The sequence below is a fragment of the Theropithecus gelada genome, chromosome 3 (genome assembly GCF_003255815.1).
Source record: "Theropithecus gelada isolate Dixy chromosome 3, Tgel_1.0, whole genome shotgun sequence".
In the NCBI taxonomy this organism is placed as follows: domain Eukaryota; kingdom Metazoa; phylum Chordata; class Mammalia; order Primates; family Cercopithecidae; genus Theropithecus; species Theropithecus gelada.
The window spans coordinates 111,595,743-111,611,642 of record NC_037670.1 but is presented as its reverse complement, the minus strand read 5'-3'; the positions used below and the strand labels follow the sequence as shown (position 1 = coordinate 111,611,642).

At 35.2% G+C, this 15,900-nt stretch overlaps 1 protein-coding gene across 1 annotated transcript in view; it reads left to right on the top strand.

Annotated features, from left to right (window-relative positions):
- Positions 1-14,590, top strand: part of ANKIB1 (ankyrin repeat and IBR domain containing 1) — a 155,703-nt gene extending 141,113 nt beyond the window's left edge. Inside the window, exons 13-20 of the mRNA XM_025378251.1 lie at positions 1,013-1,099; positions 1,190-1,256; positions 3,190-3,335; positions 4,384-4,562; positions 5,460-5,511; positions 9,588-9,699; positions 10,938-11,074; positions 11,424-14,590. Of these exons, the coding sequence (XP_025234036.1) occupies positions 1,013-1,099; positions 1,190-1,256; positions 3,190-3,335; positions 4,384-4,562; positions 5,460-5,511; positions 9,588-9,699; positions 10,938-11,074; positions 11,424-12,161 (1,518 nt within the window). The 3' untranslated portion in view covers positions 12,162-14,590. The remainder of the gene's footprint in view (positions 1-1,012; positions 1,100-1,189; positions 1,257-3,189; positions 3,336-4,383; positions 4,563-5,459; positions 5,512-9,587; positions 9,700-10,937; positions 11,075-11,423) is intronic.
- Positions 14,591-15,900: the final 1,310 nt, after the last annotated feature.

Sequence of the window (15,900 nt, the reverse complement as noted above, 5' to 3'; positions counted from 1 at the left end):
GCTCTGTAAACTTGAGAGCTTTTTCCCTTTTACATTTTCCTTCTTTTAATTTTGGTGAAGATACGTATGAAAAATGATATATCCCAGCCTACCTCTGTAAATACTTAAAAACAATTTTAACATTAATATCAACAATACAATATTACATTATACTGTAGAGCAAGTGTCTTAGTCTGCTCAGCTGCCATAGAAAATACTACAGACTGGGTGGCTTAACAGAAATTTATTTCTCACGGTTCTAGAGGTTGTGAAGTCCAAGGTCAAGATGCTGGCCAATTTGGTTCTTGATGAGGGTGCTCTTCTTGGTTTGCAGACAGCCACCCTCTCACTGTTTCCTCAGGTGGCCAGAAAAGACAGAGAGACCTCTGGTGCCCCTTCCTCTTCTTATAAGGGTACCAGCCCTATCAGAATAGGGCCCACCCTGATGACCTTATTTAACCTTTATCACCTTCTTACAGGTCATATCTTCAAATACAGTCACATTGGGGGTAGGGCTTCAAAATATGAATTTTAAAGGGAATACCATTAGTCCATAGCAAAAAGCCATATAATAAAACATTGAAGGCCGAGCACAGTGTTTCATGCTTTTCATCCCAGCACTTTTGGGAGGCCGAGGTGGGCGGATCATTTGAGGTCAGGAGTTCAAGACCAGCCTGGCCAACATGGTAAAACCCCATCTGTACTAAAAATACAAAAATTACCCAGGCATGGTGGTGGGCTCCTGTAATCCCAGCTACTCAGGAGGCTGAGACGGGAAAATCACTTGAACCCAGGAGGCAAGGTTTGTGTGAGCTCAGATTGCACCACTGCACTCCAGCCTGGTTGACACAGTGAGACTCCATCTCAAAAAAAAAAAAAAAAAAAGAAAATATTGTTTTCTGTCAAGAAAATAATTCACAAATCTGAATGTACTATACCTATCACTAATAAAACTTTTAAATGATTCCCCCAAAAAACTATTTTAGTAGCTACTAGTTTTTATAAAAGTCATTTGTGGACTTTTGTTTTCTAGGCTGAGAAAAAACACAAACGATTTCAGGAACTTGACAGATTTATGCACTATTATACAAGATTTAAAAACCACGAGCATAGTTATCAGGTATGTACCAAATAATTTCAAATGAGCTGACCTATACTGTTGTGAATAAATAAAGAGAATGGTTTACATGCTTTATTTCTATTCTTTTAGCTAGAACAACGCCTTCTTAAAACAGCCAAAGAAAAGATGGAACAATTGAGCAGAGCTCTCAAAGAAAGTAAGTTATAAGTTGTATGTGTGATAATTAATATAAAATATCTTTCCATGCTTGTTGCTTCACTATTAGGTTAGGCCCTGAAAGGAATACATTATGTCCATTAGCTCGTTCTGGTACTGTTTTGAGTTCTTTGAAGCCCTGAGTGCAGCTTAGCAGATGAGGTCTCTGTGATTGGATTTTCTACCCAGCACCTAGCTGCTTCCTCTTGATGCAGCCTGTGCTGTTATGAGATAAAAACACTTCATGATTTTGCTTACTCTGTGTCACTGCTGATGCTCTACAATGTTGGGAAAAGTGGATGGGTCCTAAAGGACATCACTGACTTAGAGGAGCAAGATACACGTGCTACCCAATTGTCAAGTAACTGAATACCCAAAAATTATTGAGAAAATTTAGCAGAGTGCCTAAGGATGTGGAAGTCAGTAACAGTTTGCAGAGAAATCATTTCACTGGTAAATAATGAACATTGGGGTCAAAAAGCAAAGCCATGAGGTGGAGCTAACGTGTGGGTCCTAAATTATAAGTTTTATAAGAATATTCCAAAATATGAATTGAGTATTGATAGCATCATTAGAATATAATAACCCAAAATGACTACACAGGGTGCAGGTTCTGTTATTTTTGTTTTAAAAAGTCACCTTTTAAAAATAATAGCTTACATATGAAAAGTACATTTTAAGGTGAAAAATGTGATGTTATACTTGGGTTGCTCCAGTTTATCAAAATAATGAATATTAAAATCCTTTCCATTAGGGTAATTCCCTAGTCAAGACAATACCATAAGTTAAATGGAGTGGGGAAGAATATGTCAATAGCAGTATAGCCTGCTTGTTAATTATTAGTTCTTAGACTTCATTAAAGATATAACTGTGTTAGGCAATATCAAACTCTTGAAGTATTGTCCACAGTATAAATTGAGAGGAAAAAATTCCTCACAAGTCATACAGCTCTTCAGCAGGGATTTTTGTCTGGTCACTAATGCATCCCTAGTGCTTCCAGCTGTGCCTGACACTTAACAACATTCAATATTTGTAGATGTGAATTATTGCTTCTATTCAGCATTCTGGAAGTTCCAGGCAGCATAACAAATTAGGGGGAAAAAACAAGAAGGTACAGCAATTTAAAGGGAAGAAGCAAAACTTCACACATTTCTCACATACGTCAGAAATCTCAGGGTAGTCTGTATGTCAGTTTGTGTACACACACTGAATTTCTTTCTACAGGCATCCAAAATAATATGATTTTCTAAAGTATTTGCAAACTTAGATTCTCGTACTTAATTTCTGGTTTTTATTTTTTGTTTTTTTTTTTTCAGTTAAGTGAAAACCTAGACTGTTATAATGATATTCTTAGAACAAAAAGTCTCAGATGTTAAGGCAATTTCGTCTTCCATCTTCCTCATTCTTCCTCCCCTTCTTTCTTTCTCTGGATTTTTTTATTAACTAGGATTAGTTGTCTAGTTGTTTGCCAGAATGTTGTATCTTTTTCCTTACAGTATTGATTTTACATAATTAGGCTCTTTTTATAAGCAACTTAGAAAAGGCATTTGTTCTCATTGTTACGCAGGGAAATTCTGCCAGGGATAATCTGAAAAAGTAAAGCCTAGAACCTTTTGGTTGACCTAAAGCTAGATTTGCTTACCAATGGAGTGAGACCAGAATCCAAGATGAGTATGTGCATTCCTTTATGAATACCATCAGTGCTCCTGGGCTGCTGGGGCATATACTTCTTTTATAAACACATACATGTCACACATGAGTATTTTATGTGGTTTTTTAGTTTGGTTCAAATAAGTATTTTCAGACAGTTACTTAAAACAGTTTTTGTCCTAATGATCCTTCTTTTTTCTTTTTTCAGAAAAATCATTGTTTAATTAATATTACAAATGGCATATTTGCAAAAACAAATTCACTGTGCCTCAATTACTTTTTAGCTGAAGGAGGCTGTCCAGATACCACTTTCATTGAAGATGCAGTTCATGTGCTCTTAAAAACTCGGCGCATTCTCAAGTGTTCTTATCCATATGGATTTTTCTTGGAACCTAAAAGCACAAAGAAAGAAATTTTCGAACTAATGCAAGTAAGATATTTTTAAATTACATTTAAATAGCAGCAGTTATTATGAAATACAGAGTTTTTCCTTTTTCAAACCACTTATTTTATTTCATGTGGACATGATCAGTAAAACAATTTTCTTTTCATTTTTTAAATAGTTTTTAAATAAAGGAAAAGTTACCACTAATAAATTGAAATTTTCTTTGTTTAAATTTGTCACTCTGCAGGTCTGAATGAGTTATGAGTGATGCAAACATTTCCTATAGCATTTTTGTCTTTGTTTTAAACTGGTTGATGTTTGAAATCAGGCATATTTCTGATTATGTAATTAAGAATTTTATCATCAAAGATGAAACAACCCACATTACCTACAAGATGAGAAAGTTGCTATTTACCAGTTTATTTTTTAAATACAACTGAAAAAGTTACAGTATTTAAAAAACAAAAACACCTAAGCCAGTTAGCATCACTATAGCTAAATAACTTCATTGTACATTTCTTTTCTTTTGAAGCCACTAAACTTTCTCCTGTTACAGTTTTCATGTCACCCTTTGAACTGTCCTTTGCTAATTTATATCCTACATTTCCATCAAGGATCAGTACTCATTTTCTCCATATAGCCTTCCAGACTTGACCCCGATCACTGTCGTCTTGCCTTAATTCAAATTCCTTCAGCACTTTTATATAGTCTGCACTATGGCATCGTGCATTTGCTTGTATGGTACATTGAAATGTATTAGTTTTTTTCACATAGACAGATTATAAATTCCTTGTAAACAGCTGCTATACTCACTGCTTCTTTGTAGTCTATACCAATTTCATTTCTATAAATGCCTATCAAATAAGTGCTTTTTTAAAATTTCACATGATTTTATATATAATCCTTCTTTCTCGTTCATAATCTAGAAAACATGTACAAAATAGAAAATACATTACATAGGAAGTTATTTCAAAATTTGAACTAGTTTCTTACTTCAAGAGTTAGATTTAACTGAGAAACCACATAGACTCTGGATTTGCTATTGATTAACCTATGAAGCCTGTGATCTTTTTTTTTTCTCTGCTTACTATAGACAGACCTAGAAATGGTCACTGAAGACCTTGCCCAGAAAGTCAATAGGCCTTACCTTCGCACACCCCGCCACAAGATCATCAAAGCAGCATGCCTTGTACAGCAGAAGAGGCAAGAATTCCTGGCATCTGTGGCTCGGGGAGTAGCTCCTGCAGACTCACCAGAAGCTCCAAGGCGCAGGTAAGAAGGATGTACACTGGAAATCATCCTGGCTCCAGCCACAAATGCCAGCAGTTTTATGTTTTATCCAACTAGGGTTCATATTCTTGGAAATTATTTACACCACCTAAAATATGGATAGCTCATAAAAGTATGTTAACTTTTTTTGGTGATTTTTTTTTTCCTCCATGCTATTTCTGTTTTTCTTGTTATTTTTTGTTTATCATTGTGTAGCTCCTTAGACTAAATTAACCTAGGTTAATTTCACATTTCAGGTGAACTCATAATTAAAAGTATTCTAATGTATCATTTCAAATATGTAATATATATAGTGATTTGATAGTTATAAACATCTCATGATGTGGAATTTGGAAACTTTGCCAGCTTGTTATGGTCATATTTGTATTTTTGTATTAAGAAGTTGTGAAAGAAAGAGAAATTTGATATTTGTAGTTATTCAAGTGATAAACTCATCCACTAAAGATCACTTGAGTTGTGGTTGTTTTATTTTACATACTCATACTACTTCTGTAAATTGAAGCATACTTTCCTATTTACAATAATTATAAGCATTAAACATTCCTTTGGCACTATTTTACATAAATTCCTTTGATCCTATTTTTATGTAATATTTATGAGTAAATATTTACTTGTAAAATAAAAATAGAAGCGGTTATAAAATACTTTGTTATAACATGGTAATGTTTATTTTTTGATCATTTTTACAGAAACATAAAAACTTAGAATTTGAAAGAAATAATGAAATTATCATTTTAATTCTGTTTTAATAGTTGATCTACTTTGGTTAAGCAAGTTTCAACAGAGGAATTTAAAGTAATGTTCAAAGGGCAAGGATCTGATTGTATATACTTTGTAGTACTGATATTAAATCAAATGGTATGTCTAATTTCTTTGTAGCTTTGCTGGTGGAACATGGGATTGGGAATATTTAGGATTTGCATCACCAGAGGTAATTGTTTTATGGGGTTTTTGTTTTTGTATTTTTTCTTACTGCAATTGTGCTTGCATTTGCATCCTTATCTATTCTAAATCCTACTGAGATTATCAGCAGTGCTCTCTTTCTTTTATAACAAAAATCCTTGACAGAGCCTACATTTAGCTATTTATGTGGTATTGGTATATCACCACATTGTTAAATGCATTACTCTTTTATTGTTTTCAATTACTGAGTAGTCAGAATTAAGGCAAATTTACAATATACATTTTTGGAAAATATCCTCTAATTTGTTAATAGACAGTTTATTAGAAATGCATTTCTAGTCATAATATTGTTTTAGTCTGAAACTATTAAAAATATAAAAGAACAATCCATTTTTAAGGTTAATGCAACAACCTGAGGGAATTGATTTATAATCAGTTGCTAAAGTGGAAAACTTGACATTAATAATGTGTATGCATAAAGAAATGCTTTGCTTAGTTGCTTTCTGCTTATCTTCAAGACTTTCACTCTTCTTATTTTTTGTTGTCATTATTAATATACCGTTTTAAAATACAGAAGGTCTAAATTACTAACACTACAGATAGCAGTTGTGCCAAATAAAAATAAGACAGAGTGAAACTCTTAATCACATAACTGTTTTCTGAGATTTAAATTGCCACTGTCACTGTTGAGTCTGATTTTAAAATGGTTTTAGCAATTCTCTCTACTTCTCTCTTTCCATCTTTGCTCTTTATTAACCAGTATTTGATGCCTATAATATGGTAACCCTTCAACTTAATTTTTGGAAGGGTACAGAACAAATGAGGAGAACTTTGTTTGTAATGTATAACCCATTTGTTGCCTGCAATTGAAAGACAATGAAATTGATTATTATCCAGGCATGACTGTGGCTTGTTTAAATCAGATACTTTCTCTTTTCAGCTGCTGAAGATACTTGCAATCACCTGTGGTTTTTGTATTGGTAGATACATCCAAGAAAATATTGACTTGAAAAAAATTGTGCTTAGAGCCCTGATCTGGACATTTTAAATTCACTTAAATTATTTTTTAAATTGTGATATTAATGAAATTTTCATTTTAAAACTAATTATGAACCTTTATCTGATCCTGCATTTATTATTTCTATGTTTTAATACATTTACAGCTTCGGGGATATTGTGGAAAACTTCCACATAAAAGGAAGAATAAGCAAACTGAAATTATAAAAGAAAAAAAAATACTAATGATTTCCGTGTTTTAAGGTAGAAACACTATTTAGCAAAAATAAATAAAACCTTCATCAGTGTATTCACAAGCATGTATGTGTATCATCTTGCAGCTTCTGGCTCTGACAGAAACTTAAGAATCATGAAATATTTGTCCTTGAATATTGAGGGCCTACTAATATGACTGTTACTTTATTTTTTATGAATTGATAATTTTTTAGAAATTATTTACTTTTAGTTTTCTTTAGTCTTTGACACATTGAAACACTAGGCTTTTACATAAACCTTATTGCAGATATAAAGAATTACTACACATTGTTAGACTTTCAAATTCTGCATATGTATGACTATCGAGTAACTGCCAGAGTTATATTTTTGAAAAATAGCTCTCTGCCTTAATAGTGAGGGAAAAAACAAGGTTACCAACTTCAGTAGACTTAGATTGAATTTATATTTTTTTCAGTGAAGTTAATTTCATTGTACTCTTTTCAATTTAACTTGAGTCTGGCAAGCATAAAGGTTTGTTTTATGCTACTTTAAAGGCAGTGGAGCTCAGTGGAAATAGCATAAAGTCTGAGGAACACCTGAATTCAAGTTCTAAGTGTAACTTATTAGATCCTAGGCTATGTTCTTTCTTAATTTCTCATCTTTACAATGTGGATGGTGATACCCCATGGAAGTTCTAGGATTAAAGCATCTCATTAAGCCACTGACAAAATTGTTGCAATTATTACTTAAAACAGCTCCTTACAGCCTCTCCCTCTGTAAATCTTAGAACATTTTAGTCTTCTCTGTATCCTTAACATTCTCAAACCATTTGGAGTATACTGACTAAACCCTTTTAATATACATTCTTGAAGATCTTAGGAATCCTTGGAAATTTTCAGATAAATTTTATGAGAACAATATATTTAAGCCTGTTGCATCATGAGAGAATGCCATCTGAGAGTTTTCTGTCAGACGATTAGATATACAAGTTTCTTTTGCAGTTGCTTTTAAACGGTTTCATTTTCTCAAATTGGAAATATGTATAGTCTATGGCCAGTAATAGTTTAATGCATAACTTTGTACCATTATTAAGTTTACAAAGTCAGCAAATTATCCCTAATATAAACCTTGAATTGAGATAAAATTTTCATACCATCTTTGTCTAAGAAATGTAGCTGGTGTTCCTCACTGGTCTGTTGAGCCTTGATGACACTTAGTAAGTCATCAGTTTGAGATCATGGGCCTGTAGGAAAAGAGGAAATGATGCCCCACCTCAGCAAGGCATTTTAAAGAACCTGTATAAACCTTCAGGGCACTTGGAGTATCTTTCATTTATTAGTTTCTAACCTAACAGGATGCCTCCCACTTCTTAGGAGTCCAACTACTTATATAAATGAAGAAGTTTAAATAAAGTCACCAGAGTAGTATGATATGAAAGTTTTATTTGTGATACAAAATTTGTCTTCACCTACTCCTAGTACTTTCACAATATAAGCATATTGAATATTCTAGGGTAACCAGGATAATCATAAAGTTGAGTATCTTAGTGTTTATCATGGAAAAACACCATAATGATTGTCTAAATTAGCTTTTTTATGTTGGTATCATGTACCCTGGCCTCCTCTCTTCTCTTCCTTTCTCTTTTATTCTCTTCCCTTCTGTCACATTTATACCCAGGTAATAGCAGATGGTCCCAGGTTGTACCCTCTGGTGATAACAAACTCACTTTAAACATTGTCACAAATGTAAAATAGACTGAGGACATCTGCCTAAGTCTGTGTTCATCCCATATGCTAAATAGAAAACGTTTCCCCTTCCTGTGTTGTAAATAGCACCACATATTGACTTATATAGAAAAGAAGCTAAATAAGCATCTTATTTTAAAGCTAACCTAACATTTGTCTTTTAATCTAGTTATTCGATTTGTGAATATGGTATGTAGCAGTCCCAAAGAATAGAAAATCCAACAATCTGGCAACTGCTTAATAGTGTGTGTTCTTTTTTACTGTTGTTCCTTTTTTTCTTTTTCTGTTACATGTATCCCAGTCACTTTTTTTGTTTTGTTTTGTTTTTGTTTTTGTTTTTGTTTGTTTGTGATGGAGTCTTGCTCCTGTTGCCCAGGCTGGAGTGCAGTGGCACAATCTTGGCTCACTGCAATCTCCACCTCCTGGGTTCAAGTGATACTCCTGCCTCAGCCTCCCGAGTAGCTGGGATTACAGGTGCCCACCCCCATGCCCGGCTAATTTTTTGTATTTTTAGTAGAGATGGGGTTTCACCATGTTGGCCAGGCTGGTCTCAAACTCCTGACATCAGGTGATCTGCCTGCTTTGGCCTCCCACAGCACTAGGATTATAGGCGTGAGCCACCGCACCTGCCCCCAGTCACTTTTTTAAAACCACTTTCGTGTCCAGGTGCAGTGGCTCACACCTGTAATCCCAGCTACCTAGGAGGCCGAGTAGTAGGGATTGCTTGAGGCCAGGAGTTCAAGACCAGCCTAAGCAACATAGCAAGCTCCTGACTCTAAAAATAAAAAAATTAAAAACCTCCCTTCAAGGAAAGCCTTACTTAAATGAGTAATATGATTGTAGTGTTAATTAGATAACAAGATTCTTGAAATCATCAGGCATATGAAATAGGGGTGTTCTAATGTAGCATTGGGGCTTGCAAGTATTCCTAATTTAGGCAATTGTAATGACTGTTGAAAACTTTCTTTTTCCATTTTACCTTTTGTGTTTCCTTGGCATGGCAAAACCTGATGTTTCAGCCAAGTGATTTTATAAGATGTGTATAAAATCACAAACTTTTTCCCCTGGAAAAAAGTGTGTAGTTTATTTTATTTGCATTTTAAAAATTGCATGCTCTCTTGTATTTTATAACCTTTGGTTTATGCAGGAATATGCTGAATTTCAGTATCGGAGGAGGCACAGACAGCGTCGTCGAGGAGACGTTCACAGTCTACTCAGTAATCCTCCAGACCCTGATGAGCCAAGTGAAAGCACTTTAGGTAAGTCCTTGGGTTGAGTATGGTTTAATCCCATAGTTCTCTTGAATTTATCTTTCAGACTGGCTGATATAAATGTTTGTGAACGAGTTTGTCATTTAGATATACAATAAATATGCAGATGCGTCTGTTGTGACAAGACACAGAAAATCAGAGGAGTTAGGAGCATGGTCTGTGAAGTCAGGCAAACTTGGCTTCATGACCCCATCTCTGCTGCATATTAGCTGTGTAACTTAGGTCACAGCCTCTCTAAGGTTGTTTCCACATTCTAAAGACACAATAATAATAGTGCCACCTTATAGGCTCATTGTGAGTATTAAATTAGATAATGCTTCTAAAACATTTAAGCACCTAGTGAAGCACTCAGTTAATTGTCTTATTGATTGATACTGTTTTTGTGTTCATGGAATATTTGTCTTCTAGCCTTAGTTGTCCTGTAGACATTATTTAAGAGAGAATTTCTGGCATTAGAGATAAATTATTTTAATTATTCAACTTTTAAATGTTAAATTAATAAGTGAAAATCTTCTGACTATAATGTCAGGATCAATGGGACTAAAGATTTGCTCTTCAGACTATTGTAAATCCCAAATTATTTAATTTTAAGAAATCTAAAAATGAAAAACCTTTACTAGTTATTGCTTAACAAAAAAAGAGAAATGGATAGTAGCACTTGCATTTATGAAAAGAACCATATAGACTGCAAGCAAAAATGTAAAAGTCAGCCAGGCACGGTGGCTCATGCCCGTCATCCCAGCACTTTGGGAGGCCAAGGTGTGCACATCACAAGGTCAGGAGATGGAGACCATCCTGACCAACATGATGAAACCCCATCTCTACTAAAAATACAAAAATTAGCCAGGCATGGTGGCACACGTCTGTAGTCCCAACCACTCAGGAGGCTGAGGCAGGAGAATCGCTTGAACCCAGGAGGCAGAGGTTGCAGTGAGCCAAGATTGCGCCACTGCACTCCAGCTAGGTCGTCGACAAAGCAAGACTCCATCTCAAAAAGAAAAAAAAAGGTAAAAAATCATGGATTTGAAGTGATAGTATCATATATATTATTGCTCATTAAGACAAATATGGATGAGAAATCCCAGAAAGATTAAGTGAACATGTCAACACAAGTTTTCCCCAGCACTGAAAGAGAAATTGCCAATCTAAACAACCAGGTGTATGAAAAAAATAAATGAGTCTTACTTGTCACTAAATTGTCTTTGGTACCAATTGCTTTGAAACAGATATTCCAGAAGGCGGCAGCAGCAGCCGCAGGCCTGGCACATCCGTGGTAAGTTCTGCATCTATGAGTGTGCTGCACAGCTCTTCCCTGCGTGACTACACCCCTGCCAGTCGCTCTGAAAACCAGGACTCTCTTCAGGTAGCCTTTCTGAGCAGCCTCATTGCCTATGCTTTTACTGTTTGTCTGTTGAGTGTGGTTTCCTGTTGTTACTTTCATCACTTTCCTGTTTCTTCTTTCCATTCTAAAATCTTTATTTTAAAGATGTGCTGCAGGAAAAGATTTTCCTATATTTTAGATTCATTTTAAGGTATTTTTTTTCCTTTAGCATGGGCATGGAGAAAAATATAAGATTTTAGTAGATAAAATAATTTTTCTGTATAAATAAAATTAATAATCCGTTGGTAAAGGAAGAGTGGTAAACCTGATTGAGTTAAATTAGTTTTTCTTTAGTCAAATTTTACAGTAGTTTTGCTTTCTGTTGCTTCAGGCTCTGAGTTCCTTGGATGAAGATGATCCCAATATACTTCTTGCAATACAGTTATCACTGCAAGAGTCTGGGCTGACCCTCGATGAAGAAACTAGAGACTTCCTCAGTAATGAAGCATCCTTAGGTGCAATAGGCACTTCTTTACCTTCCAGGCTGGACTCTGTCCCCAGAAATACAGATAGCCCTCGGGCTGCATTGAGCAGCTCTGAGCTCTTGGAACTTGGTGACAGCCTCATGAGACTAGGAGCAGAGAGTGACCCATTTTCAACTGACACCCTGAGTTCACACCCTCTCAGTGAGGCAAGAAGTGATTTCTGTCCCTCAGCTAGTGACCCTGACTCAGCTGGCCAGGACCCCAACATCAATGACAATCTTCTTGGCAACATCATGGCTTGGTTTCATGACATGAACCCTCAGAGTATTGCCCTGATTCCTCCAGCAACTACAGAAATCAGTGCAGATTCCCAGCTCCCCTGTATCAAAGATGGGTCAGAAGGTGTGAAGGATGTGGAACTGGTGCTGCCAGAAGATTCAGTGTTTGAAGATGCCAGTGTCAGTGAAGATAGAGGAACCCAGATAGAAGAAAATCCTTTGGAAGAAAATATTCTGGCTGAGGAAGCAGTGTCTCAAGCTGGTGACAGTGGTAATGAGGCGGCCAACAGAGGAGATGGTTCAGATGTTTCAAGTCAAACACCTCAAACCTCAAGTGACTGGCTTGAACAAGTACATTTAGTGTGAACTGCACACATCTGGGCTCTAAGTGAATTACAGTTACAGATGGTATGCTAGGTGGAGTATGCTTGATAGAGACTTTGATTCACTTAATTCCAACTCAGTGATAAACCACTGACATTAGGGTTGAATCCAAAGGAGTTCCCTTGAATGGTAGCTTCATTTTTTATTTTAACCTTACAGGGAATTTCCTTTGTATTTAATTGAATAGCTTTTCCCCTTTTTGCTGACAAAAAGAAGAGCAAGAGAAAGAGAAACAAAAATGAAATAAGTTGTATTCCACACTCTTCAAGAAAATGCAGTCCTCTATTTAGCCTAGACTTGACAATACTTTATTGAACATTTAAACTAAAGGCTTACTGCCTAATCTTTGGGTGGCTTTCCTTTAAAAAAAAAAAAAAAGTTTTCTTCATTCTAGAAATTTATTTTGGATAGATCCGATAACATATATGTCTTCAATCTCTTTGTGCTCTTCCGTAACTTCCTTTTTGTCTGAGCAATGTGAATTGAAGTCTCTTTAGTACCACATCTACCACAAGTGTGATTAGTTTTAATTTCACATGAATCAAAGATTTCCTTTCATGTCTATTTACAGTCCAACTGTGCCAAACTCTGACTTGTGCGCTGACTAACAAGGCATTTAGGTGTGCAGCATCCTAGAGTGCTCCAGGGCAGTGTCAGCGTTCTCGGGAGTAAAAGGTGCCACTTGGTAGCAATGATATTCCAGAATTAAATGGGTTTTTGTTGCCATGGAGACTGCATTTATATAAATGTAGCCTGTAGCTTAAGTTAACTAAACCTAATGCTGCTGTTAAAAACAGTTTATTTTAATATTAAAATACAGTTGATTAGCAACAGCGGTGCTGTATTTTAAGAGACACTTTATTGGAAGTGCAATCATAGTTATTTGTTTTCACAATTTTACAGTGCATTCTAATTACTGATGGGTGCAATTACTTTTAATGGTGTTTTATAAAATAGAAAAAAAAGTGGAGTTTTCATGAGTTATAGTAAATCCCACGATTATTAAGAAATTCAATAAAACATCCTGCGCAACATGTTACCGTGCCTTTGCCTAACCTAAATGGATAGTTGCCAGTTAAATAAGTGAGTAATTCAAATTTCAATGTCTCTTCTGAAGTAACTATACTATGAATTGCAAAGACCTCCATAAAACCACCCATGGCCTTGCTTTTACACTAAATATAACAACTAAATGTTCCATCAGTTTGTTTGCCTAATTAGCAAATGCTGACATGTGTGTGTTCTATTGCGCAATACTCATTTGCTGTGTGATTACTGTTTAGTGTTGAAAAAAATCAACTTCCTAGTTATCGGTGTCTTACTGTGAAGAAAATACTGGTCTTAGTTGTAATTAAGATACAATGGTACAGTGTGTAATTAAAACTAGAGTAAACTGTTGGAATGGCTGTTTTACTTAAATATTATCAAAACTAGCATAACATAAGCAAAATAGATAAGTACAACCCTCCAATTTAGTGTTTTGCCAGATTGTTACCAGAAATCTACAGATACCAAACTTTCAGTTCTGAGTTTGTACAGGCAAATCCTGGGCTGGGTAAAAAGTTATATTAGTATTGTTATCCACAAGAGATGTGATTATGGTTTTTGATTACTTTTTTTTCTAAACCCTGATTTTGAAATATCCTTGTACTTAAAATTCATATTGCTAGGACACTATATTAGAATATTTAATATTCCCCAGATCCTCTTAGGATAAACTAGTGGAAATCCTCTTATGCCATGGATATCAAAGGTCCACATTAGTTTTTATTTCTCCAGTGATCAGAAACATTGATATCAATCCCTCTTAAAGTTAGTGGGGGGAAATATTAACTTTATCTACAGTGTATTACTGTATATTAAACTGAAATAGTCCATTAAAGGATTTTTTTACAAATTTATTTTGGATTAAAAATATCAACACCAATAAGTTTTTAGACCAAGTTGTAATTTTTCCAATATAGAGTCTTTGCATCACATTGAGGCATCTTGCACAACTGCAGTTAAGGTGAGAAAGAATGCTCTGTGTGAAGATAGTGTACACAATGGGTTCTGGTTTCCTTGCTCCTTGTGCAGTATCCTTTATTTCTGTGCTGTTCTCTCCTGAGCATGAAAAATGATCATTATCCAATTTGTATTTCCTTGGTACATATTTTAAAAACAACACAGTCATTGACTTTACAATTCAGTAATGAAGTTTGGCAAAGCCTATTTTGTAAACAAGTTAATTTTATAATGTAAAAAAAAACAGTTAATCTAACCTTGACTTGTTATTTGCACTTTCATAGTCTATACTTGATACATTCCCACTTTATATACAGTAGGATTCTACAAACGTGTAGATGTTTGGCCAAATGAATGCTGTTAATAAGATGTAAAATTCTTTGATTAAACATTTATTACTTAAACTACTTCCATCTTGTCTCATTACATTGTAGACTTTGTTTTAACCAAGTCAGAAAGCTGATTTTCTTCAGATTAAATCCCTCCAATGTGATGGGATCAGTTTGGTTCTTACATGTAATTGATTAGTGCCTAATATTTTTACACCAGCCACTTACTGAGCATTTTGTATCCCAGTTATAAATACAAAAACACTGCATGACAATGTGTTAAAACATTATGACTTCAGTGCTCATTTTATTGACATCACTATAGCTTTCAGGAGAAAAATGTTATTTTTTCTTGAACTCTAATAGAAATACATAGAAAAATAACTTTAAGATATGTTTTGTGAAATTGCTTAGGAAAGAAAAACGTTTTATGCAATATGAATAAAAATGCCTGCTTCTCTTTCTGTGTCCCTTATGAGTTACCAAAACAACCCATGACATTTGACTTTGCCCCAGCTGGTGCTTCATGGAGTCTGCCGGTGATAATCGTTTAAAGTGGTGTCATTTTATTTATGCCTTTCATTGTGTAGATCTGAAGCTTAACTACTAATGTTCATAGGCTGAATTATTCCTTAATTGTTGTTCATCACAGCTACTAATCTCATTTTTTATCTCCTTTGAGTCCTCAAATATTTATCATTTACATGTTATTAATTAAAATCTGGAATTTATTAAAGTTTGATCATAATTTAAAAGCAGTGATAGTATATCTCTGAAGAGTAAAACCTTGGAAGCTAACTATTAAGTGATAATACAAACTTCGGGGGTGTTTTAAGTCTGAAATAACTCCAAAGGAAAAAATTTTTCATGCACTCAGCTCTTGGACTGAGTAGTAGTTTTGTTTTGTTTTGTTTATTGTTTTTTTTCTCTTTCCTTTTTTTTAATTTTCTTCTGAGACAGATTCTTACTCTGTCGCCCAGGCTGGAGTGCAGTGTTGTGATCATAGCTCACTGCAGCCTCAACCTCCCAGGCTCAGGTGATTTTCCTACCTCAGGTGAGTTCCTACGGGACTACAGGCACATGCCACCACGCCCGGCTAATTTTTGTATTTTTTGTAGAGACGGGGCTTTGCCATCTTGCCCAGGCTAGTCTTGAACTCCTGGGCTTCAGAAATCCGCCTGCCTGGGCCTCCGAAAGTGCTGGGATTACAGGTGAGAGCCACTGTGCCTGGCCCAGAAGTTGTTTCATCTCAACATTGTGCTACAGGCATAATTACTGGGTCTTCTCCTTGGCAACATTATATTGTCTTGTCAGTTGTTACAACCTTCTCACCAGAATGAAAGATTTCTTTCTAGAAAGAAGTGGCTCTTTCTAGACTATATTATGTG